General features: G+C 51.4%; 1 protein-coding gene across 3 annotated transcripts in view; it reads left to right on the plus strand.

Annotated features, from left to right (window-relative positions):
- Positions 1-25,159, plus strand: part of GRIK3 (glutamate receptor, ionotropic, kainate 3) — a 233,117-nt gene that overhangs the window by 161,085 nt on the left and 46,873 nt on the right. For all 3 annotated transcript variants that reach the window (XM_011955294.1, XM_011955296.1, XM_011955295.1), the window contains exons 4-9: positions 1,218-1,399; positions 3,774-3,827; positions 13,625-13,798; positions 14,397-14,540; positions 19,832-19,939; positions 23,127-23,240. In XM_011955294.1, the coding sequence (XP_011810684.1) occupies positions 1,218-1,399; positions 3,774-3,827; positions 13,625-13,798; positions 14,397-14,540; positions 19,832-19,939; positions 23,127-23,240 (776 nt within the window). The remainder of the gene's footprint in view (positions 1-1,217; positions 1,400-3,773; positions 3,828-13,624; positions 13,799-14,396; positions 14,541-19,831; positions 19,940-23,126; positions 23,241-25,159) is intronic.

Consider the following 25,159-nt stretch of genomic DNA (forward strand, 5'->3'; position numbering starts at 1 on the left):
ACTGAGTCCTGGGGATGACTAGGGGCCAAGCAGGCAAGAGGGGATGGCCCGCTTGGGACCTGGCCCTGTGCTGGCTCAGCTTCTTCTTTGGAGGGGAGGAGGGGGCGGGAAGCATATAGACAGTAGCAAGCAGGCTTGCTCCCAGGCTATGCAGAAAGAAGTCAGCAAAAATGGACCTTGAAATAGGGACAGAAACGAACTTAATTAGAGCTAAGCAAGCCATTTGTCTCCAGGAAGTGACATTTAGTCTTCCCTGGAAGTCCCCAGATTAAGTGGTTTTACAAAAATGCCAACCAAGGTAGAGGATAGATTTTTCAGTGTGGGAGGAAAAAAAAAAAACAAAACAAAACAGTAAGTCAATCCAATTATGGAAACTTTTGTTGAGTACCACCTGAGTGCCAGGCCCTGTGCTGGAGGTGGTGGGAACCCAGCCCCAGATATCAAGGTGCTGGTGGCAGGATGAGGTGGTGCCAGAGGAGGCCAGTGCTGAGGGAGGAGGCCACTGAGTTGGAGGAGAGGGTGATCTTTTCTGGACAGAGCAAAAGAGGAAGGCTTCATGGAGGAGGTGGTTGCACTGAACCTGAAAAAAGTGGGTAAGGTTTAGCAAGGCAGCCTGCCCTTAGTGGGGATGAGGGTGAGACGCAAATACCTCCTGGCCTTACCCAGTCTAGTGGTTGGTGCAGGTTAGTACCACTGAGGCTGGAGCTGCCTTTTGTGCCCATATCCTGGAAGCAGCTCGCTGGAGATGTTGAGGGAAATCACGTCCCATGTCTCACAATGTTGGGGATGGGTACAGAAGAAGAAGGGTGAACTCTGATTTAGGCCCTGAAGGCTTTACAGCCATTCTAAGTTAGAGAGGAGCAGATGGGTGCGGTCAGTGAGAATTTGCTATCTGTGCCTACCTTTGAATCTACATATGTGTGTACATGCACCAGTGTGTGCACAGGCCTTAATCTACATATACACATGTGTTGATAAGCCCAAGGGTATTCCTGCCCATATCAACATGCACATGCATGTAGCCATGTGTTTGTATGTGCACACACATACCCAGTGTTGTCCATGCACGTGCACAAGTCTCTGTGGGCCACTATCTGTCTGTGTGTGTCTGTAGACCTGTGGCCATGGGCATGTGTGTGCACACGAGTCCGAGTGGATGCCTGGAGCTGTGGATACATGCGGTACACATGTGTCTTTTGTGCTCCGTGGCCCCTCAGGGCTCATCCGACTGCAGGAGCTCATCATGGCCCCATCGAGATACAACATCCGCCTGAAGATCCGTCAGCTCCCCGTCGACTCTGACGACTCGCGCCCCTTGCTCAAGGAGATGAAACGAGGCCGGGAATTCCGCATTATCTTCGACTGCAGCCACACTATGGCAGCCCAGATCCTCAAGCAGGTGTGTGAGTGCTGGCCAGCGGGAGGGATGATTGGGAGCTGCTGGCCACTTCTCCCACCTCCCCTTCCCAAATGCAGGTGTGATGCTGCCAGATCTAAGTTTGACTCCTAGCTCTGCCACTTTCCTGCTATGTGACCTTGGGTGGTCACTTTGCCTCTCTGAGCCTCATTTTCACAAGCAGCAAAACAGACACTGCAGTCTTTACTGTGTGAGTTGGCGTGAGGATGGATGATCCGCCCAGCCAGGCCTGACACAGGGAGAGTGCTGAGTAGACGCGAGTTTCCATCCCACCTCAGTGCTGGTTGGAGGCAGAGGCTGCCAGGAGATGCCCATAGCCACACAGGAGCAGAGCACTCCAGGAAGCAGAGAGGCCTCAGATTCTCAGGAACAGCCCCCAGAATGCCTCACTGCCTCTTCCAGTGACTAATTCCCCGTAGCCCACGGCACTTGGTGTTACTCTCCTATTACTGGAAGGTTTATCGAGGCTCTCGTACCATCTGCTCAGCTCTGCAGCGAAAGAGGGGGAGGAGAATGGCTCTCAGTCCCGGATGGGCCTTCGTTCCCAAGCACAGCTCAGCATGGCCTGCTGGGGAGGAGCGCCAAGCTCCGCCAGTCACCTGAGAAAATAAACAGTGAAATCGCCTCCCACCCCCTCCAAGGGTGCCACAGCTGAAACCAAAAACACTGATTTGAGCTGGTGCTTTGTATAAAAGGCAATTATGTCATCCCCGAAAGCGTTTCTGGTGATTGGAGGTAGCATTCTGTGGGGCTTTGACACATGACCCTCAGGGTCCAGGTGATTTAAGGGGTGCAGGAGGAGACATGCTGAACCAGGACGTTCTCAAGGCCTTGAGGGGCTCAAGTCCCATCCTCCAGTTGGGCCCCATCAGGGGTACCAGGCCTGAATGGCAGCCTCTATCCCCAGCTCCCCCACAAAGGAAGCTCCTTTATGCCACACTTAAAAGGCTCATTTGAGGGTCTGAGTTCTGCTTCTGCCCTTTCACGTTGTGTGCCCTGGAGCAAGCGGCCCAGGAGTCATTCCCCTCCTCTGTAGATGGGGTTCATAATCCCCGTCTCATACCATTATGGAGGCTTCAGTGCAAGGAGGAAAACATCAGGAATTTCTTCTGACACCCAGCAGGCAGTTGACACCTGGCGTTGGGCATCTTTCAAGTTGCTGTCGAGGAAACACACACTCCCCAGAAAGCCCATAACCCTCAGCCTCCCGATCAGCTGTGCCTGGTGCCTCTCTTCCCCCTCCACGGCATGCATAACAGAGGAATGGTGACAATCACGGCTTTGGTTTACTGAGCAGCTGCTCTCTGCCGGGTCCATGTAGCTCGTCATTTACCACCACACTGGGAAACAGGGACAATTCTCGTGCCCAATTTATAGGTAAGGAAACTGAGGCTCAAGGGGAAAGTAATGGACCCAAGGTCATCCAGTCAGGAAGCCAGAATGGACTCCCAGGTCTGTCTGATTTTAAAACTTCTGGAATTAGAAGTGAAGATTCTGTGCTCAGCCAAAGCCAGATTTAAACGAAGTTAAGCCAATCTGCTTCTTGCAGGACTTCTCTGAGCCTTTAAGGTGCTGAGGTGGGCTATGACTTTTCAAAGGTGGGAGGGAATGGGCAGCATTGGCAAAGTGTACTTGACCCGGTGACATTTTCCCCCAGAGCCCTCTGTGGGCCCGGCATTCTGAGGAACTCTGTAGAAAATGCTTTATAGTCATTAGTATAATAGATTATAGGCTTCTAATAAAATACATAAACTATAGATAATGTAGACTTCATGATGACGGACAGTGAGAATTCCACAGTGGCCATGTGGCCTGCTTTGTGGTCAGCCAGGATTAGGGGAGCAGGGATGTCTCAGCCCTTCTTGGGGAGGCTGAAGACAGACCTCCCAGCTCAGGCCTGACTGGGCCAGGGGGTTAGCGGGGTTGGCGGGAAACGTACTGCCTCTGGATACAGGACAGGGAGCTCAGCTGAGTGGCGTCCAGAGCACTTAAGAAGGCAGCCTCAGACTGATGCCGTCAGCATTTCTCTTAAGTGTGGCAGGCCGAGAGACACTTACTCAAAAGAAGCAGCTAGACCCCGTGGGCCCTGCAGAATTTGGAATCTTTGAAGAATGTGACCCAAAAATCTGCATTTTAATCTGTCCCAGGTGACTTTACAGCACACTCCAGTGTGAAATCAACTGCTGTCTGCCAGGCAGTCATTGTCACTGCTCAGAGGTGGTCTCAGAGGACACCCCACTCCAAGCAGCCAGCCTTTCCCAACCCACTGCCAGTCCCATTCTCAGCCCTGGGTGGGGATTGGGGGAGGGCTGCTCAGAGGTTCCCTGCTGATCACTAACACTCTGCTTTTCCGTAGGCCATGGCCATGGGCATGATGACTGAGTACTACCACTTCATCTTCACCACTCTGGTAATGTACCTCTGGGTCCTGGCACAGGAAAGGGGTGGGACTCTCTTGGATCAAGGTCACTGTGGCTTAGCCTGGGCCAGCCCACTGAAGACAATAGCTGCAGCTAGAGGAGACCCAAGCTGGACTTGCTTCCTCAGGCTGCAGGGGTGGCCCCAGGTAAGGGCACAAGTATGTCTTTGTGACCTGCCCACTTTTGAGAGGCAGCATCATGTTATAATTAAGGACATGGATTCTGGAGTGAATGTGAACACCAGCTCCTCTGCTCACCACTGGTGGTTCCTTGGCTAAGTCACTTAACCTCCCTGCCTCAGTTTCTTCCTCTGCAAAATGGACTTCTGCCTCCTGGGATTACTGTGAGCACCAAATGAGTTAATAAGGTAACATGCATTGCCTGGTACATGCGGAGTTCTGGAAGTATTCATTACTATGATTATCATGACCCTCGGTTCCTAACCCACACTTCCCCACTCATGTCTCGGGCCTCACGGGAATTGTCACTTTGGATTCCATCCACATTCATACTGAAGTCTGCCCACTCACTGTCAGCTAGCCCAGCCCACCTACAGGCTCCAGATGGGTCCTGTCCAAACTCTGAGAACATTTAGGGCCATTTAAACCCATTAGGATAATTAGCTGTGGCCTGAGATCAGCAGAATAAAGAGATTCCTGTGCCAAAAGGGCACCACCCTGAGCCATCCTGCCTTGCAGTTAGACACCCTCAGACCTTGCTGGGGCCCTGGGCAGACTATTCCACCCATCCTAGATCTGGGGTGAGTGACAGCCTCACTGACCACCCTGTCGCTTTTCAAAAAACCTCCTACAGTATGTGTCAACCCAGCCACTGCAGCCCTGCAGACCTCTAACCATATTCATTCATTTTTCCAGCACCCAGCTAGCTTTCCCTACCCAGCACCTAGGAGCCCCTAGGTTCCGAGGGTCTGGTGGAAGGTGGGAAGTTTGAGGCAGTCTTACAGAAAAGCAGATCTTGAACTAGGCTTCAACTGGTCCATAGGAGTTCACCAAGGCAGAAAGAGGAAGGGCATTGTATGCAGAAGGAACAGCATAAGCAAAGGCCAAGAGGCAAGTTAGCTCTTCGTGGTATGCAGGAGCTGGCTTGATCCAGCGGGTGAGAGCCAATTGCATTATCTCCTCCTAAGCCGGTGTCATGTTGGTAGCTTGAAATCACTGTGATTGATGGGAGAGCTTACACGCGCTCACACAATGGAAGTGAGCAAATGCTACAAATAAGGGCCCCTCCCCCAGAGAACTGGTTATTAAGCACTTACGCTCCCTATAGCCCGTCCCTCTGCACCCTGTGTCCACAGCAGAGCTCAGGGGTCACCCTGAGATTCTCCTGATCCAGGGCTCAGACCTGGGGACCTGCCAGGAGCCATGCTGGGAGAAAGGGATCCTGGAAGCTGGTGACTGAGATCAGGCAGGGTGAAATCAGCTCCCCTGAATCCCTTCTGGATTTCCGACCACCTAAACTGGCTTCTTCTTGCCGTGCTGTCTCCTGGAAAGTCAATGGAGGCTTAGCATGAGGCTACCAGACCCCTGAAACTCTACCTCTGTCCAGAGCTAGGAGCAGCACAGAGGAGCAAGACTGGGAAGGTGGGTGGGGCACATTCCAGGGGTCCACAGCCTTCTCTCCACTCATGGCAGCCCTCCCTATCCCATCCTGAGATCCTTGGGTGCTAAGAGCAACTCCTGGACCCAGGGACACTAGGATCCTCTCTCTAAGACCTTCGATCTTGAACCCAGTGGCCAATGGCATTAATGGCCAGGGTACTGGGGTCACTGGGATGGTGCCTTCCCCAGAGTCTTGTCCTGGAAAGTCAGCCAGGCTGCAGGGCTGAGAGGCCAAAGCTTCAGGCCCTGCGATTTGGCCAGCTCAAGGACCCACCCCCTCTGGCCTTGGAATGAGGCTTGAGCCAGGCAGAGATGCTTTTAATAGGATATTTACAGCTGGGACTGGGAGCAAGGCCCAGACAGGGTTTAATCACAGGCCCTGTGCATACAGAGTGGGTGGCAAGGGCAGTACTCAGGGTGGGTGAAGGAGATACGTAGATTTTTTTCCTGCTCTGACCACAACCAATTCTACCGGAACCTCCCAATGTCCCAAGGCTTTCTGCTTGGTGGCCCTATCTTGTATTCCGTGTTGGATCCATCTCTGTACACCCCTCCCACCCAAGTGCCTAGCTCAGTGCCCAGGACCTTAGAGAGCATTCTTTCTCTCTTCCCATGGGCATACCTCAGCTGATTGGCCAAGAAGTAGTCATCTGTCCCAAGGGTGGTTTCTGCAATCTTGCTGGTGACACAACCCCCACGCTGGGAGCATTTAGCTATGTGGAGGCCAGTCATTTATTTGCCACCAAGACTGGAAATCAGTGAGTGGGGATCAGGGATGCTGGACATTCCATGATGGGCAGGATTCTGGAAATGAGTCATCCAGCCCCGGATGCCTATGGTGCCCCATTGAGAAACACTGACTGATACTCAGCCAATCCACAACTGGACCCGGGAAAGTGGGTGATAATCAGAGAAAGAGATGGTGAGAAGAGGCAAAGGAGGAATGGATGGTCAATTGGGATATGATGTACCCAGGGCAGCTGTGGTGTGCTAAAGTCTCTAGGGAACAGAGACTAGCCCCGGCCAGTGTCCATTTTTCTTCATTTTCTTAATCATTCATTGATTCATTTATCCAGCAGCCATATACAAATGCTCTCCGAGGTCCTGGGCACTGCACTAGGCACTTGGGTGGGAGGGGTGTACGTAGATGGATGCAACACAAAGCTCACAAGCTGGCGGCTTCCTTCGTGTGTATAAGAATCAAGAACTGTGCCCAGTTAACCTCTCTGTCCCCAGCACCCTAATAGAACCTGGCACATGGTAGGTGCTCATTAATGTCTGGATGGATGGACGGACAGACGGATAGATGGATGGATGACTGCAATGCAATGTGGAAAGTAATCAGTGAAATTGTCAACACATCAGAGCAGTCAGTTAAAACCGCTCTGATGCCAGTTGACCTGAGTTAGAACTGAGACTCTTCCACTCCCTTGGGCAAGTTACTTAACCTCTCTGTGCCTCATTTTCTCATCTATACAATGGTGACAGTAATATTACTACCTCAGAGGGTTGTTATGCAGAGTGCATTGACATCATAAAATGCTTAGAACAATGCTTGGCACTTATTACTGGGTAAGTGTTAAATAAATAACTCCTGCTGTTGCTTTCTGTGTGCTCAACATACCCCATCCCATCCAAAATTCAGAACAACTTTCCAAGGGAGATAGACTCTCCCAGTTTTATAGAAATGTGGAAACTGAGACTCGAAGTCAGTCCCTGCAAGAAAGAGGCAGAGCAAGGATTTTTTCGCAGCAGGAAGCTGTCCAGCTCCAAAGCCCTCTGCTGAAACTTACCGGAAAGTCCACAACAAGTGTTCCCTGGCCTCCTCTGGCCAGCTCAGATTCCACACAATGCCTGGCCATGTTGGTTCAGGCATGGTAATTGAGGTTAATGGGAAACGGAGCCTCCTGAAATCCCAGCAGTGCCCATGCTTCACCAGTTCCAAACCCCTCTGATTTTAGGACTGGACATTGTGGCTCACACCAGTAATCCCAACTCTTTGGGAGGCCAAGGCAAGGGGATCACTTGAGGCTAGTATAAGACCAGCCTAGGCAACATAGTGAGACCCTATCTCTACAAAAATAAAAATATTAGCCAGGTATAGTTGGGCAGACCTGTATCCCAGCTGCTTGGAAGGCAGGCTAAAGTAGGAGGATTGCCTGAGCCCGGGAGTTAGAGGCTGCCGTGAGCTATGATTGCACCACTGCACTCCAGCCTGGGGGACAGAGCCAGACTCTGTCACGTTAAAAAAGAAAGCAAGAAGAAAGCCCTCTGATTTTTCTCTTTACGCATTTGAGGCCAGCAGCAGGGCAGTTTGCACTCCCCATTGACTGGTGGGGAAACCTGGCATCAGGCACTCCCCGAAGTTTCATAGCAGGTCAGTGACAAGAGGCCTTGGCTCCTGACTCCCGGTTCTGTCCGTGGCTGTTCCAGCTTACTGTCCTTCCTCCCCACACAATTTGAGGGTCAGAAAGAATGGACCCTTCTGGGGAGGCACAGCCCCTGCAATACACACAGTTCTGCAGTGAAGTATGGGGCGGGGTCTACCAGAGTATCTCCCAGCAGAACCCCATCGGTCAGAGCACCAGCTGTGTCCCCCAGTCTTCTCCCTCAGTCATATCCTGCTTCCGGTCTTCAGGATCCTCTTCCAGCCCTGTTGCTGATACCTCTACCTCGTGATCCTCCCTCTTTGTGCCCATTGGTCAGTTGTGGCTTATTTGGGAGCACAGTGGCATCTGGCATTTATCTCCTTCCCTTTAGGAAACCCACATCACCAACTCTTCGCCTCTAAAAAATTCTCCAAATTTGCTTCTTCCATGCAGAAGACATTTTAATTACCCCAGCTGCCATTATCTGTTCCAACCAGCTTTGAGCCATTCCCAGATAACCTCGCATTAATCAGCCCCAGCTGAGCCCCTGGTACATGTCATGTGTAGGTAAAAGCCTGGAGGTGAAAAAAGAATTATAATAAATTAATAGATAAGCAATCACAATTAATGCCACTTCCCGGCAATAACAGTTATATCATGGGGAAGATATTTTCATCTGTCATTCCTTAAGGCGATGTTTTCCAAGCTTCAGCTCCTACCCATTCAGACCCATGGGGTGCTAATGAATTAGTCTATTATGTTATGCTGAATGTTTCTAAAAGGTCCCTCGTCGATACTGAATTCAGTGTGTCAACATTTGGCATCGAGAACGCAACTTTTTGCCAAGCAGTAAGGTTGCACACAGTTCACAGTGTACAGCACTTGGGGTCTTGGCCCTGGGCAGTCTGAACAACAACAAAAAAAAACTGGAGCTGGACAAAACAGCCTCTTCACCAGCTCCCCATTGTCATTGTCCTCGTGTCACAGGGATGGGGGCACTCTGTGCCTCGGGCCCTACAACACTTTGCAGCTAAGCCCAGGCTCAGGGATGACAGGGAGGAAGGTGATCCCAGGCACTGCCACCCCAACTTGCCCCCTCCTGGGCTGTGATCGGCTACAGCCTCTGTGTCAGTCTCAACAGACCAAATGCTGCCTCTGGAGACCAGAAGGGCTGTTTCCACCAGCACCCAAGCCCCCACCAAGGCCAGAGATGCTGCCCTTCACACTGAGTCAGGTTGGCCTTTGGTTACCTAGATGAGGGTGAATCGAGTCATGGAGGCCCCGGGCAGTCTAAAGCTTTGGCATCTTTCAAGCCTTAGATATCAGGTCAACACTGAATTGGAGAAGAGGCTGAACGCCATCCAAGGAAAGGTGAGGAGGGCGCCCCCTGTAGGCAGAGCTCAGCTTCTCTTCCATGGCCGCAGCAGGTCAGCCCTGGCCCCAAACTTGCATAACACCACTATCCAAAACGAAATCCTTCCAGCTCCCCAGACCCTCCTGGTTGAAAGGCAGTTTGGGGAAGATCTCATCCTCCACCTGAGGCAGTTTACCAACCCTCTCCTAAACTTCCAGTCTGTAGGTAACCCCGAATTAATTAGCCCCAGCTGAGCCCCTGCTACATGTCATGTGTAGGTAAAAGCCTGGAGATGAAAAAAGAATTATAATAAATTAATAGATAAACAATCACAATTAATGCCACTTCCCGGCAATAACAGTTACATCATGGGGAAGATATTGGCTTGGTGCCATTAAAAATAATAACAAAAGTCGCAATGACTTTTGCACTAACCTAGTATTTTCATCTGCCATTCCTTGAAGCTCCCCCTGAGAGGAGGATGTGAAACACTTGTGGCTACATTCCAGGCTCTTCCTGGTGATGTTTAAGTGCCCCAGGAGCCAGTCAGTTGGCTGACCCTTCTTTCCACTTTGAGTAAAAGGAATATTCAGCCCACAGCTCATAGGGGAGACAGACCCAGACACAAGCAGTTGTTACCAGTGGCGTGAAAGCCCAGAAGTCTCAGGATAAGAGCAGAATCGCCTCTGACCCACTCTGTTGTGCCTGTGTACAGGAGCAATCAGGAGAGGCTTCCTGGAAGAGGTGACGCTTGAACTGATTCTTGGAGAATAGCTCACCCAAGGGAGGTCAAGAAGACAGACATTTTTGCCAGGAAATAGAAGGCATACAAAGGTGTTGGACAGAGGAATGAGAAGCAGGATGAAGGGGACAGGGTTCAGCAAGACTGGGAAAGGGAGGCTAACGCAGTTGGGTGTTCCGGGGACAAAAAATGAAAGAGGGTAGGAAGGAAAGTGAGGCTGGAGGGGTGGAGAGCTTTGGAAAACTGTACTAAGGAATTTGTACTGTATTCTGAAAAGACTACAAGGAGTCATGGAAGTATTTGAAGTGTGGAAATGACAGGCTTGGATTTATACTTTAGAAAGATCCCTCTAGTCCCTGCCTGGAGGTCACTGCCCTGACAGTGGGCATGAGTTGGGGGCCGGGCGGTCAGAGCCTCTGGGTAGGAGGAGATGCGTCATCATAGGGGAGAGAGAGGGAGGGCTCTGGAGCTGGGTAGCCTGCTGTTGACTCTCACTCCCCAGTTACGGAAACTTGAGCAAAAGGCCTAATATCTGTGTGGTTCAATTCTTTCCCTCCTAGTAGAGTGGAGTAATAATAATAATTATAATAAATATAAATATAAAATATTATAAATATAAAATAATAATAGCACCCTCCTAGTAGAGTGCCCGTGTAAATCAAATGAGTTAATACAAATAAGGTACTTTGAACAATGCCTACCGTTCTGAGATTTGTAGGTGCTCAGTAGATGTGAACTGACTGTGACTGTTCTGATATTGCCAAGAGGAGTAAGGTAGGAAGACCCCAACCTATGCCTGCCCTAGGGGCTATACCCAGTAGCTGTCACAACCTGCTGCCAGACGAGGCAAAATATAAACATGTGTCAAACACATACGTGATGTTTAATATGTCCCAGACATGTTCTAGGGACATCTACAAACTCACTTCTTTTCCATGACAACTCTATATGGTAGGTGACATTATCAACCCCATTTTGCAGATGAGGCAACTGAGGTGAGGAGAGAGGGTGAAACTGGAGCCCAGGTGGTCTGGCCCGTGTCTGGCTGCCTCAGGGAGCCGCCCTGGAGGAGCCGAGGGAGGGAGACCTCTCCTGGGATGTTTATTCTCTCCCCTCCTTGCCGCCCTTCTCTGATTCAGGAGGCATCCTGATCTAAACCCAGACCCATCTGTGTGTGTTTCTCAGTCATGAGTATCACTTAGATTAGTGGCTTCTCAAAACACAGACTCCCCAGGCTCCACCACAGACTGTGCAGCAGAATATCTAGGTGTGGTTCATACTCTACAAAAATAAAATCCCCAAAGACAATTCTGATGCACATCTCGTCCTGGACACCCACCGGAGACATAGAACACAGAGGGTTTGGAGTAACAATCAATGATGCATCAGTCAATGTTTGACAGCCAGCTCTCTGAAAGGGAGAAAAAGACGTAACACAGAAATCCTGATTTGTAATGCTTGCAAATTTCCATGGTACAAATACTCCTACCATGGCCAATACCAAGCTAGCCATGTAATGTCACTGAAGGCAGAATTAGGAAGAAATACTAACATTCAGCTCTCACTAGCCAGTGTGAGCCAGTGGCAGCACACCATTGAAACAGACCTGGGTACAAATTCAGCTTTGACTTGTGTGAGCTGTGTGACCTTAGGTAAGTCACCTCACCTCTCTGACTCTCTTTTCTCATCTATAAAAATAGAATAGAGTGCTATTCAATGCCTCCTTCACAGGAGGACTGTGAAGATGAAGCCATGGAGCCCATGTGCAGGGCTGAGCACTGCCACCCCCCACTCCCTATTGACGCTGGGGTCACAGAGACACCCTCTAGCCATCTCAGAGGGAAGACCCCATCTGCTGAAGCCCCTCCCTCCTGCTGTCACCTAGCCCCTTCCCTGTCCCAGACCTGGAGTCAAGACTGTATTTGTTTGGGCAAGCTTGGGACCAGACTTTCTTGCCTGGGCTTAAGTCTGCTCCAAACCCCTTCCTTACTCCCCAAATCATTGAACAGGAAACCAACACAGTGCATTCCAGAAGGAGGCCACTTTTGGAGTGCAGGAGGAACAGGAGAAGTTTAATGCCCATTAGAAACATTGCCCAGAGACCAGAGGAAGCCAATCCAGTGTGAAAGGGCTCTAGGCTTTATCACTCATCATCTTTCCATGAGTCATTGTTGATTTCACCAAAGCCACGGTTGTGATGGGGCTGGATGCTCCCCATGACGGTGGCAGTCACAGAGAGTCAAGCACAGCGCAAGTGTGTCCCCAGCCTCTCCCTCCCAGCACCAGATGGAGTGACTAAGTGGGGGACCGAGGAGAGAAAAAAGGCTGGGGGCCAGAGGGAGGGCAGCTTAGTGAGGGGAGAGTGTGGGAGAGTACAGACAATAGATGAGGAGGAGCTCAGACAGTGACCTCAAGACTCAGTTTCTCCACTAGTGGGATAGGGCCAATCTAGACTGTGCAAGTATATATTTCAAAAAATCCAAACCATGAGTCTCATGCAAATATAGAAGGAACATATGTCAGAGATGGATTCAACTCACTAACGAGAGAACATTTCAGTAGGATGGAAAAGCTGATTCAAGGAGCATTTGAGGAATTGGGTATTTATAGGTGGGGGTAGGGGGGGCACAGACTAAGACTTCTAGATTGGATAGAAAATGGATTAATGTCCTGTAAGGCAATAAAACCACAACCTTGGGGAGTATCTCCTCTATTTGACAAAATTATGCAAATTAACCCAGAGTCTAAGCTTTTAATGAGTAGCTGACAATGAGGTCAAACCCAGGTGCATTCTCCAGAAGAATGAAGTAGTCCTGGTAGGCTTGGTAAACCGTGTTTCGTTGTCATGTTGGAAAAACACGCTGCTCTCTTTCTGCCTGATTTCCAGGTTTGGGGTGGTTTTCAACAGGACAGGGCTCAGCTTGGTTCCTCACTCCCACCTGCAACCTCCTCTGCCACCATCTCTCCTAGCTTAGGGACACCTGGCTTCTCCCTCCACCCGTTTCGCCTCTCTGCCTCCTTCCTTCACCAGCCTACCCTGCCCCCAGAGCCAGAGCTACAGGGCGGGGCTAGACCAGCCTCATCTGCATTGAGACCCTATTCTCCTGGACCCTTGGCAGGGCCTGCCTGGCCCACAACAGACAGGCTGACCGCTGCTCGGCTGCTCCTAGGAGGCAGGGGATGGGGAGGTCCTGGCTGGGATCGGGGGAAAAGCAGGAGAAGAGGGCCGTACTTTTTGAGTCCTAGGCAGAAAAGACTATTTTTAAATACCCTCTTCTAGGGGATAAAATGCTCCCTTCAGCCTCCCTCTGTGTGACAAGATACCCAGAACTAGTAGGTCTCACCTTTTGAAAGGAAGCAGCATCCTTAAGCTTCCTCTGCATGTGAGGCTGGGTATTTTATGTGAACTATTTCACTGGGTCCTAGAAAGGGGAGTGAACCCCATTTGTGGATGAAGAAACAGGCTGAGATCCCCTGGTTATCATGGGGGGTCAGTTGCCCAAGTTTTGAGTCAGACTCCAGGTGCAGTGATCCTATGGGTGCTCCTGTGACTACCCCGAGATCCCGTACCCCTCCTGCAGGGCTCTGCAGGAAGCTGTGACCTCAGGCCCTGGGGCGGCCCTGATCAGGGAGTGGGTAGGAGGTGGGGCTGAGTTCTCAGTAGTGTGCATGACTTGATTTACACAAACCTTTCTCTATCCAGGATCTCTATGCTTTAGACCTGGAGCCCTACCGCTACTCAGGCGTGAACCTGACGGGATTCCGGATTCTCAATGTGGACAACCCACACGTCTCGGCCATTGTGGAGAAGTGGTCCATGGAGCGGCTGCAGGCAGCTCCTCGGGCTGAGTCTGGCCTGTTGGACGGAGTGATGATGGTACGGCGGCTGGGCGGGGCGAATTCCAGGGGCTCCCCACCTGCCTGCCTTCTCTTCTTCTCTCCTTCCTCTTCTTTCCTTCTTCCCTCCACCACTTCTCTTCTTGAGACCTTCCATGTGTCAGCCAGACCCCAGGCTAGGGACTGGGGACACAAATGTGAAACGGACAGTCCTTCCCCAAGGGACCCCATCTGATGGGGATCCAGACATGTAAGCAAAAGGTCACAGAGAACAGGAATAAGGCCCAGAGATGCTGGTCACAGAGGACCTCAGGCTGTGACACACAGGTGTGAAGGCCGAGGAGGCAGAAAGAAGAAGGTGTGGTCAGGGCCTAGGTGTCAGAGGTGGGGTGGAATGGGTGGGCAGGAGAAGGTCTGAGCTGCAGAGGGTGGTGCTCAGGGTGTCTGCAGAGCAGCAGAGTCAGCCAAGCCTGGTCACTCCTCAGAGGCATGGACAGAGTCACCTCCAGGGCCTCCAGGCCTGTTCACTCACCAGGACATCATGTCCCTGTGGCAGGGGAGGAGAAGGGAGACAGGGCAGGGTGGGCTGAGGACTGGAGGACCTTGGAAGCCCCTCTCAGACAGGCCCTTCCCTGCAGACTGATGCAGCCTTACTGTATGACGCTGTCCACATCGTGTCCGTGTGCTACCAGCGGGCGCCACAGATGACTGTGAACTCCCTACAGTGCCATCGGCACAAGGCCTGGCGCTTTGGAGGCCGCTTCATGAACTTCATCAAGGAGGTAAGTGCCCCACAGCCCCCACCAGGGTTGTCTCCCCAGGGCTGTGGGCCCTGCAGAGCAGCAGAGTGATCTGGGAGTCAGGCAGGACTGATTCTCCATTCATGTGACCTCAGGCAAGTTGCCTCACGTCTCTGAGCCTCAGTTTTCTGCGTGAAAATGGGCTCCATAGGACCAAGCTTATGGTATGATTGAGGGGCATACATCTTGGGCACGTGGTAAGTGCTCAGCAGGTGGTCAGCAGTGCCCTCAGGATATAGCATGGGCTCGAAAGTACAACAGATGTGGGTGTTTGCTTCCTGGCTGTATGACCTTGGGCAAGCTGGAGAGCCTTGCTGAGCCTCAGTCACCTCATCTGTGAAATGGGTATATGAAGCATAACCCACCTCATGGGCATGTTAGATGAAGTTAGACATTGCATGGAAAGTGCTTAGTGCAGGAGGAGGGTCAATACATAATAATCAGCCCCACAAACTCATCTTCACATCATGGGCCCACTGACCAACTTCCCAGCCAGCACCCCCACTGGGACGCACCTCTCCTGGCACCAGCTCTCCTGTGGAAAACCCCATCAGTGGAGCTGATTCTAGAGAAACCAGAGAACATGGAACCTGTCCTGCTGCCCAGACCATGGAACACACAGTGCCTACTTTTATTTCAAAGGCTTCTCCATCTGCCCCTGCCCTCGTAAGCTTTGGGTGGCAGGGCTTATTGTCCCTATTTTATGGATGGGGAAAATTAAGGCCGGAACTTGCATCCTGGCTCCATGACAACTAGCTGCGTGATTTTGGGTGAGGTGATTAACTCTTTGATCTTCAGTATGGTGCAGTGAGTGCCTGCCTCAAGGCGGTGTTGGGAAGGCAGTGAAAAACTATGTGCAAAGCACCTAACCCAGAACCTGGCCAGAGTCAAATCCCAGCAGAGGATAGACAAAGAAAGTTCGGGAGGACGAGATCTAGGCAGAGTTATCCTGGGCCAGAGGGAGTGACCATGTCCAAGGCAACACCAAGGGCAGTGGGGGAAGCCCTCTAGAGGGACTCCGGATGGAAAGGATAGATGAGCTCTCTGTAACAATCACAGCGGGCCGGAAATGAAGCTGGCTGCCTTCTTAGGAGCACACTCATTTATTCAATCGCACTTTGTCACTGGCAGCTGGGTTCCAGGCTCCCAGCTATGCCCTGGGGGCCCAACGGGGCTAAAACAGACTCGCCTGTGCACACGCAGAGCCTAGGGAGGGAGGCATTCATCAGGTCACAGCACTAATGGAGAGAATCCCATATGCAAAGGAAGGCAGCTCTACAAGCGCAAACAGCAGAGAAACTCCCCACTTTAGATGGGGGTTGAGGGAGGGCAGCTTCTCCTGACGTCCCAAGTTCACCATTGCTGCTTCCAGATGAGACCAAGTACAGCTCCTCTCACACAGTAGAACAGTAAGTGTGGATAAGATACAGGCTTTAGGGCACCACACATGTGCCTTTGGATCTCATCTCTACCTCTTCCCAGCTGTGTGGCTTCAGACAAGTTACGGGACATCTCTGAGTCAGTTTCCACACCTGGCAAACTCCACCTCACAGTTATTGTAAGAGATCAATTCAGTGCCTGGCTGTAGTTCCTTCACCCCTAGAAGGGACTCCAGTCCCAGATGTTTTGGTATAGGAGGGACTGGTGATCCCTTCTCATCCAGCTTCTCATCCCTCAAAACTGCACAGGACATCCCACTGTCCAATGCCCTGAGCAGGGCCCTGGCTGGGCGATCATCGGCTTGCTCTCAGGGAACTCTGAGACCTGACTTTCGGCCCCCTGCACCCCCTTCCTCAGCAGGCCTCCTGCTGAGCAGCCATGTGTGAGGCCACTGTGAGGGTCTCAGTGTCCCAGGCCACAGCTTGGTCCTATTGCTCCTCTGGCTCAATCGGGAAATTTGGAAGCCTTAGGAGCCAGACAAAAGTGATTTGGAAGCTTCACCACTTTTTAACTGCATGACTAAAGCTTTCTGTGCCTCAGTGTCCTCCTCCATCCAGTGGACATAACAATAGCACCTTATCATCGGTTATTCTGAGGATTGGTGAGTTTTAGCACATGTGTCACACTAGGGACAGTGCCTGGCTCATAGCAGGTGCTGAACAGATTGGCTGCCGTCACCGTTACGTCCGCTATCGCTACTGTTATCACTGTGCCCTCCTGTTTGCTAATGGGGTTCCACTACCAGATCTCCAGGCCACATTGTTTCAGGGGCACCCACCCTGTTCACACTTCACCTCTCAACCCTTGGAAATTTTGAGGCTCAGCTGTGAGTCCCTGAGAGGAGCAGATTCACCACTGCCCATTCTCCTTCCCAGGCCCAATGAGTGACCCTCACTGCTCACATTCCCTTACAGAACTCTTTCAGAAACATTTATCCTATCTCCATTTTAGGTTCATGGACGTGGCCAAGGCCCAGAGTAGCCCCGTGGTGCCTGTGGTCCCACAGCTGGCCACAACCAAAGCTCAGATGCCTGCCCGAGCCCAGCACAGTCCTCCCTCAGACCATTTCCAACTTGCCCGTCTCCCCATCTGATTGCATGACAGTAAATCATTTTAAAGACTTGGCATTTCCGAGCGGAGCTGGAAAATACCAGGCCGGAGTTCAGAGCGTGTGAAGCATCTTTCATTTAGCAAGTCCTGAGCAGTGGCTAGAGGGGGCGGGCAGCGCAGGAAATGTCACGGGGAGGAGCTGTCTGCACTCCCTGGCCTGCCCTGCCCACCCGCCCACAGACAGGCCGTGCACCTGCTGGCATTTAATGCCTCTGTAGCTGACAGGCAGGAAGGCTTTCCTCACAGTACAGGTTTGAAGGCACCTGCTGTGATTTCCCCTGGGTGCCAAGACATAGCCCGAGGGCGTGGGACCCACAGAGGAGAGAAGACAGAGGGACTGGGGAGCCAGCCTGAGGGAAGCTGAGCTTCCCTGTGAAGTCATAAACAGTGGCTTTTACCTTCTCTGATGCATCTTTTAATCTCTGTTCCCGACCCCGCGGTCCCCAGCTCCCTAGGCGCCATGTAAGCTTCCCTGACTCCACCTTGGGTGCCTCGACCCCAGGCCTTTCAGCGCTGCTACTGCAGCGAATCTGTCTTGTCCCACCCAATACTTGAGACCTGCATCATTCAGTCCCTCCTTGAGCTCAGTGTCCACATCTGGAACACGGGGGCAAGGCTGATGCCCACCTGGCAGAGTCACAGCGAGAACTGAATGAGCTCATGTGGGGAAGGATAATAACCCTCTGTGACCAGCTTTCTACTGGAGCTTTGGGCCAGGGCCCAAGTGACTGGTCCTCCCTTCCCAGCCAGAGGCCAGCCCTAATCTAAGGGAGCTGAACAGAGGGAAGCCATGAAGCAGAAATAATAACCTCTGTCACATCCTTGTGATCGTGTATGCAGGCACTGTGCCCAGCACTCTGTATGCCTTTTTATACCTGTGAAGTAGGTAATTTCTCTCTTCCTGAAGCTCAGAGTGGTTGCTTTGTTTGTGCAGAGCCCACTTTCTAACCACTTTGGTTTTATAGCCTCCCTCTCCTCCAAAGCATGGCCCCACTGCCTGACTTTGTATGCACATTTACCCACCTACCCATTTACCTGTAAAAGTGTCTTAGAGCTGCCCATGTGCTTGGAGATGTCTAAGGATTTTCATTTGGGATTTGTCAATAAAACTCCAGGGAACTGTGGACCCATGACCTTGTGGGTTGAACTGTGAGTGTATGCATGGCTGCTGGGGGCATTCCGCAGGGAGAGGCTGTGGAGCTCGATTCAGAATCTGCAAGGGAGCAAGGCTCAGAGTGGTTAGGAACCCAATGCGGCAAAGCGAGGACGGGGAGCCAGGCTCTCACTATTCAGACCTGCTTCCATTGCCCTGTGCCCCTTCTCCGGATATCCTCCCTCCCTCCCCCACCCTCTCTCTGGCCCAGGCTGGCTGTGTGAGCTCCCAGATTTTCTCCCCTCCTCTTGCTCCCAAGCCCACATTTGTTCCCAAGGACTCCAGGATGTGTGGGCCTTGTTCCTGCCCATGACACAGAAGGCTCGGGTATTTAACTGTGCACCAGCTGCCATCCTAAGTTCTTGGAGGAGGGAAACAGGTCCAGACTGAGATGTGGGGCCCTGGGATCCCAGGTTATAATTTGGCTTTGCCTCTTGTTCTACTCTGTGAGCTTGGACGACCCATGACCCCCTTGAGGTCTGCTTCATCGTCTGTAAAGTGGGAACCATGATCCTTGCGTGGCCACCTCCCACGGCTACTGTGGAGGTTACAAGGCGTGAACAATGTGAAAGGACCTTGTAGACTCAATGCTCTCGGCCCGCAGGAAAGATGTTATCTAGAATCAAGTCAGTAAGCTTTCTCTGTAAAGGGGCACAGTTGCAGCACAAAAGCAGTATATAAACCCGGGGACATGGCTGTGAGCTAATAACCCGTTTACAGAATCAGCCAGGGGCCAGGTTGACCCTCCAGCCATAGTATGCCAACCCCTGATGTAGAAGATGGAGCTTTTCCCACTTTAGTTCTGCCCCAACCTCTGCCTGCCTCTCTCTGTTAATGATGCTAATGACGATACAAAAATAACAAAAAAGCTACCATGTATTCAGGGTTCATCTTGTGCCAGAGACCATTCTCAGTATTTTATATGGCTTATCTCATTTCACTCTTACAGCATTTGGTAAGATGGACACAATGATTAGTTCCATTTTACAGATGAGGAAACTGGGGCAGAGGGGTAAAATGGAATACCCAAGGTCAGATGGCTAATTGTGGTTGGACCCAGCATTCAAACCCTAGAGTTCTTAACCACAACACACATGGGGCTGGAGTTGGGAGGCGGGGGGAGTGATTTCAGTCTCCCCTGCCTTTCAGGGGGCTACGCCAAACATCTGGTTCTACAGCCAAGGCCAGCTTGGCCCTTTGGCTTTTCTGCTTCTTGGCAGGCCTCGCCTGTCCCACCTCTGCCCGCCTGCCTCCCTGCCTGTCTCCCAGGATCTGACATGGGCTCCCCCTTCCCGTGACTTCAGGGCAGGGACTCATTTGAGCGCATCCAAGATCGATGTCGTACACGAGAAGGTGCAAATGTAAAGCTGGCTAAAGAGCATAATAGAATTTATGGAAATCGCTGGCTCGCACCGCAGCCTGAGCAATGATGGAGGTGATTATTAATTAATCATGGTCTTGGGGGAACAGTATCAGTGCAAGGAGTAATTAAAATGAAGCATTGTACAGTTGTACCGAATGATGATTTATGAGCCTGAGGAATTGCCGCTCTGCCCTCTCCCCTCTGCAGGCTCAATGGGAAGGATTAACTGGACGAATTGTTTTCAACAAAACTAGTGGCTTGCGGACGGATTTTGATCTGGACATCATCAGCCTGAAAGAGGATGGCCTGGAGAAGGTGCGTGGTCTCAGGAGAGGGAGGGCAGGCGGAGGAGCAAGGCAGACCTCAGGCAGAGGCCCAGAGGCAAGGGGCAAGACAGAGTCCAGCTGCCCCTCAGGGATTGACTCAGTCCAGTGTAGCCTGTAGCTCTTGGGGACCCGTCAGAGAACAGGAAGGCCTGGTTGGACTGGAGGGTACAGAAGCCAGTGGCCTGGCTGCGGCAGACACCCACGTGTCACTCTGTGAGTAAGGGTCGTCGGGGATGCCTAACCTGGGAAGCATGACAAAGGCCCATGGGGTGGATGGACTGTCTCTGAGCCCCTGCAGGGCTGTCATGGAGCAGAAGAACAGACATGTTCTTGTGTAAAAATTTAAGAATACAAAAAGCATAAAACCTTTCTAACCAGAGAGTGTCTCCCCTGTGAGTAGTGAGCTCACTGTCACTGGAGACATTTAAGCAAAGATAGAGCAGTTGCGTGTCTGGGAGACTGAAGGTGATTCTTACCCTTGGAAAGAAGTTGAGGCACATGGATTCTGAGTTCCTTCGCTCTGGGATTCTAAGGCCTCTGCGATTCCAGAGAGTTTGGACCAGGAAAACGGGCCTGCCTGGGGCTGGAGCCTCCCATCTGGCTAACATAGGGATGTTTTAATAAGGCCAATCCCAGTCCCTGGGAACCTTCAGCATATTCTGTCAATGTCAGGCTGCTGGGCCAAGAAGGGAGATTTAATACGAGCCCTCAATTCACAGCATCCCCTGGGACCTGGAGTCCGGGGGCTCAGCCACACTCTGTCCCCAGCAAGTGGGTCCCTGAGAGCCACAAGGGAACCTCCACAACCCTGCAAGTTGTTGTCTATGAAATGTAGGGAGCAGAAGCCAGCAGAGTGGAGGGGCCACTTCAGATGCCTCTGGGCCTCAAGACTGATTTCTGTCCTCTCCACCCTGGCAGTGCCCAGGTTCAAGCCTTTTATGTGGATTATTTTAACATGCCGCTCTGGTTCTTGAGCCCTCCAGTCATCCGGAGTATACACACAGATGAGGCTTCCCCAAGCACAGCTCTGCCCTGCTCTAAAACTGCCCATGGCTCCCTAGTGCCAAGTCATTAAACTTGGCTCTCCAAGAAATGCACCAACTGGCCTCTCTGGGCCTCATTTCCACATCTCCCTGAAACATACCCCATGGCTCCATCACGCTCCCTCCCTTCTGTACCTCCAGGCTATTGCCCGCACAATTGTCCTGGTTGCAAGATGTGACCTCTGTCCCTCAGGCAAAGGCCTGGCTCTGCATAGCTCAATGCTGTCCTCCTTGTACCTGTGGGCACAGTTATTCCAGTCTCTCCCGACTTTCCCAGCGACTCATGGGAGCCACTGTGCAGGGGAGGAGGTGGCTGGGGAAGCCTCCCTATTACTCTGTAATTATTTCACGCCATATATAGTATCAGTCCCTTAATAACAGGGGTTATGGCCTCCCCTTCTAAGATCGTCGGGGCCAGTTTGGTCAACCCTACACAAACTCTGTGAGTTCTCATCAAGAGATCTTCCAGCTTCTATTTAAGCTCCTGCAGTGATGGAGAGCACCCTTTCTCCTCTGGCAGTGCTAGAGTGAATGCAGTATTCACTCAAGTAGCTGTCCCACTTCTGCTCTCTCAGTTACCCATCTCTAGGGATAACCTAAAATTCTAGGGAGGGCAGTTAGGTGGCATGTATTCCACTACTTCCCACCTCGTGCCATAAAAGGCATCAGTAATCCGTCATTCGAGTACTCTTTCCATCTGAGCCCACCTGCAATAATCTTGTCCAAACAGCCCTCCAGGCAGCTGGTTCAAATTGGCCATAGCTAATACTCAGGAAAAGCTCTATTATCCCTGGGCGGAGGTTAGCCTGCCAGAGGCACTCACCAGAAGCCCCGGGTCACAGCCACCCAGATTGTGAGCACAGAACCTCCACAGGCTGGGTCCCCCTCAGTCCTAACTGGCCTCACATCCCCATAGCACCTGGAATCTAACAGGGCATGCAGTCGGAGCTCAGTAGATGCTTGCTGGAGTGAAGGTTTGTGCTCTTCATGTGGCCTCCGAACAGATGTTTGCCGAGCACCTCCTGCACCCAGGTGCTCTGCTAGGCACACTCAAGCTGAGTTTGGCTCTGAGCTCAGCCCACTTAAAAGAAGAGCCTCTTTGATGCCGTCTGCCTGTTTCCTCTCCTCATGGCCCTGGGTGGTCCACGTAGGCAGGGATCCTGCCCTGAGAGGATGCTGAGCTCCCACACACAGCCACTCTGCCTCTCATATTATCACTTCTGTTTGCTAAGCCGGGTCATAGCTGATCCAGCCAGCTCCAACCGGTGGCTTTGGGAGGATTAAGGCAGAATTACCCAAGCATAATTACATGTCTCTCTGCTATCTGCTCTGCACAGCTCTCTTAATGGGATGTTTGCATTCAGCCTCTCTGTTTAATTGATTAAGTGTCCTGAGTACCCCCCAACTGGGCCAAGGACAGAGTGGGCCTGCAGAAACCCTCTTTGAGTGAGAGGAGCTGAGATCAGGCAGAGCTGGCCAGAGTTGGGTCAAAAATGATCTTCAAGAGGCCCAGGGCTTTAGGATGATTTCTAAACTTGACCTTTCCTTCTCTACCTCTAGCCTCAGGCCTAATATCCACAAGGACACGGTAGGGAGAGCGATTATTCCACCTCGGTCTGGGTGTCTGCCAGTTTTAAACGTAAAACCACAAAGCAAACCGCCTCCAAACCCAGCAGCATTTCCCAGTGAGGTCCATTCCCTCCTTGTGCTGCCACCCCCAAACAGCCACAAAGACTGTGTCCCAAGGCAGGACCTGAAACTGACCATAGACCCCTGATTCCCTCCAGCCCCTGACTGGCTTCTGCTCAGCCCTGAGACCCTTGTGGCTGCCTTTGCATTTGCTGTCTCTCTCTGCATTTTTCCCTTCAGCTGTGATGGGCTTGCCATCAAGGGAGGTGGCAGAATTCGGGGATTCAACACCTTGGGACCCTCGTCAGGAGAGGAGGGAGAGCAGCAGGGATGTTGTCCAGAACGGTTAACTGGAAACACAGTGGCAGTGGTGATGATGATGATGATCATGACAATGAGGCTCATGATGAATGGGAATGAGATGAAGGTCTCGTTGTTGATATGGAGGAAGGATGGGTAGACCAAGAACTCGACACCCTGTTTTCTGTCTGTCTGTCCATCCAGGTTGGAGTGTGGAGTCCTGCCGACGGGCTCAACATCACAGAGGTTGCCAAAGGCCGAGGTCCTAATGTCACCGACTCTCTGACAAACAGATCACTCATCGTCACCACAGTGCTGGTAAGAGCCTGCAGCCCCTGCAGGAAGGACTGTCCAACCTGGGGGTGGGGTGGCCGTTTGGGCTGAAGAGTCCCCTCTATCCCCTCCACCCAGAAGATGGAGGCTGCAGGTAGGTGGAGACATTTAGAGTCAGCAGAAAGCTTTTAGAGAGCAGCTGGAATGCAGCAGTGCTGCTCACTGCCACGAGCGGAAGCTGCTGTGCTTTTGCATCTCACTCCCACTCACTCCCCAGTTCCTTGATGTCTGAGTAGGAACCACGCTGCATATTAAGTGGAATTAAGGAGGTTTGACTGCCCATTGCAACCTCAGTGAGGATCCGCCTCTCCCACCCCAGTTCCCAGGCAAAAACTTTTCCAACAAGTCACCCCAGCTGTGGTGGGTGCTGTGGCCACACCTCGAGAGCCCAGCAGGTGCTGGGAGCTTGTACACATGCCACATTCTATGGTGGCCCTTCTGAGAGCTGTCAACCACCGCCACACCCCCTGACTAGAATCACAACCCATCTTCTCTCCATTCCCCAACTGAATAGCACTGCCTTCTCCTGACCCGTTTCAACCCAAGAAGCAACTCTGGGGGCCTCCCATGGGCTCTCTACACCTTTGAGCTCACACGTGGGCAGGAGAACAGACCCAGGCTGCTGGCCTCCTTGTGCTGCCAGTGCTGTGCCCGCTCCATGTGTGCCTGTCCCTCCTGGAAGGCCTCAGGGGTATCCAGAGACTCAGGACAGATCCTCTCAGGGACACAGCCCTGCTTTTGGGGGCTCAAGTTGTGCCATCTTGGGGAGAGGCAGCCCAGTCACAGCCTGGTGAATTATGACTGAAGACCCTTTGAGGACAATGCTGGCTCTAGTCAGCTCCTACTTCTAATAAAGCAAATATGTTTATAAGAACCACATGCTGGGGTCAATCCTCTACACAAAAGGGAGCTCAACCTGGTTTGGATATAGTGAGGCTGCCCTGGAGCAGAACCAGGGCCAGACTGGTCACCCTATACCTGGCCCCTTCCATGGTGCTCAGATGGGGCTTGTTCTCAGCCACGTGCCCCCAGAGGCAGCTGAACCATGCCCTACTGGGTAGTCTTAGGTCCTCCTCCCTGGGATGATTCACTGTATATGTGCTTGGTGGCTGGGTGATGGATGTCATGGAACAGGAAGGGAAGTAACGGGGGAAAAGCCGTTCTTCCAGGTAGCCCAGGGAGCGGCAGATACCAGGCATCCTGTCGGCATCCAGAGATAAATGTGAGCCTGTGAGTCTCACCATCAGCCCTTGGGGTTAGGATGATTGAGAGGATCTGAGCTAAAGATGATAGAGATCTCACGGTAGCTCCAGAAAAGCTGCTGACAGAGCCTGAGGAGGTGGTCTCGGGGGACACCTGTCCCCCTCTTTGGGGCAAGACCCCTACTAGCATCTTCCCTAAAACCACACATCCTGCTGGCCTTTATTGATCAACTTTGTTTATTAAACAAATATAAAAATCAGTCTACTAAAACCAATAAGCAAAAATGTCTCAAGAGGAACAGGGTGAAAAAAAAAAAAAAAAAACTGTGATGTAAAAATGTAAAGGATGAAAATAAACAAATAACAAGAGCAAAGGGATTAAGGTGAAGACTAATGTGCAATTAAAGGGATGTTGATGTGAATAAAAATAGAAAAGATGAAGGAGGGTTAAAAAAAGAACAAAATAAAAAGGTTAAAAGGAAAATAATAAAGAGAAAATGAAGATAAGGAATGAGATAAAAAGGAAAGATAGTAAGAAAGATGAAAAATTAAATAATTTACAGCTCTGACTAGACAAGGTAAAAAATGTAATATCCAAATGTCAAAAAGCGAAAGGATGAAAGTGTGACAAAGCTAAAATATAAAAGGGTAAAAATAAAATAATAAAAAGGTGGTAAAAGATTAAAAGCAGAGCTGCATAAA

The sequence above is a fragment of the Colobus angolensis genome, unplaced genomic scaffold (genome assembly GCF_000951035.1).
Source record: "Colobus angolensis palliatus isolate OR3802 unplaced genomic scaffold, Cang.pa_1.0 Scaffold4, whole genome shotgun sequence".
In the NCBI taxonomy this organism is placed as follows: domain Eukaryota; kingdom Metazoa; phylum Chordata; class Mammalia; order Primates; family Cercopithecidae; genus Colobus; species Colobus angolensis.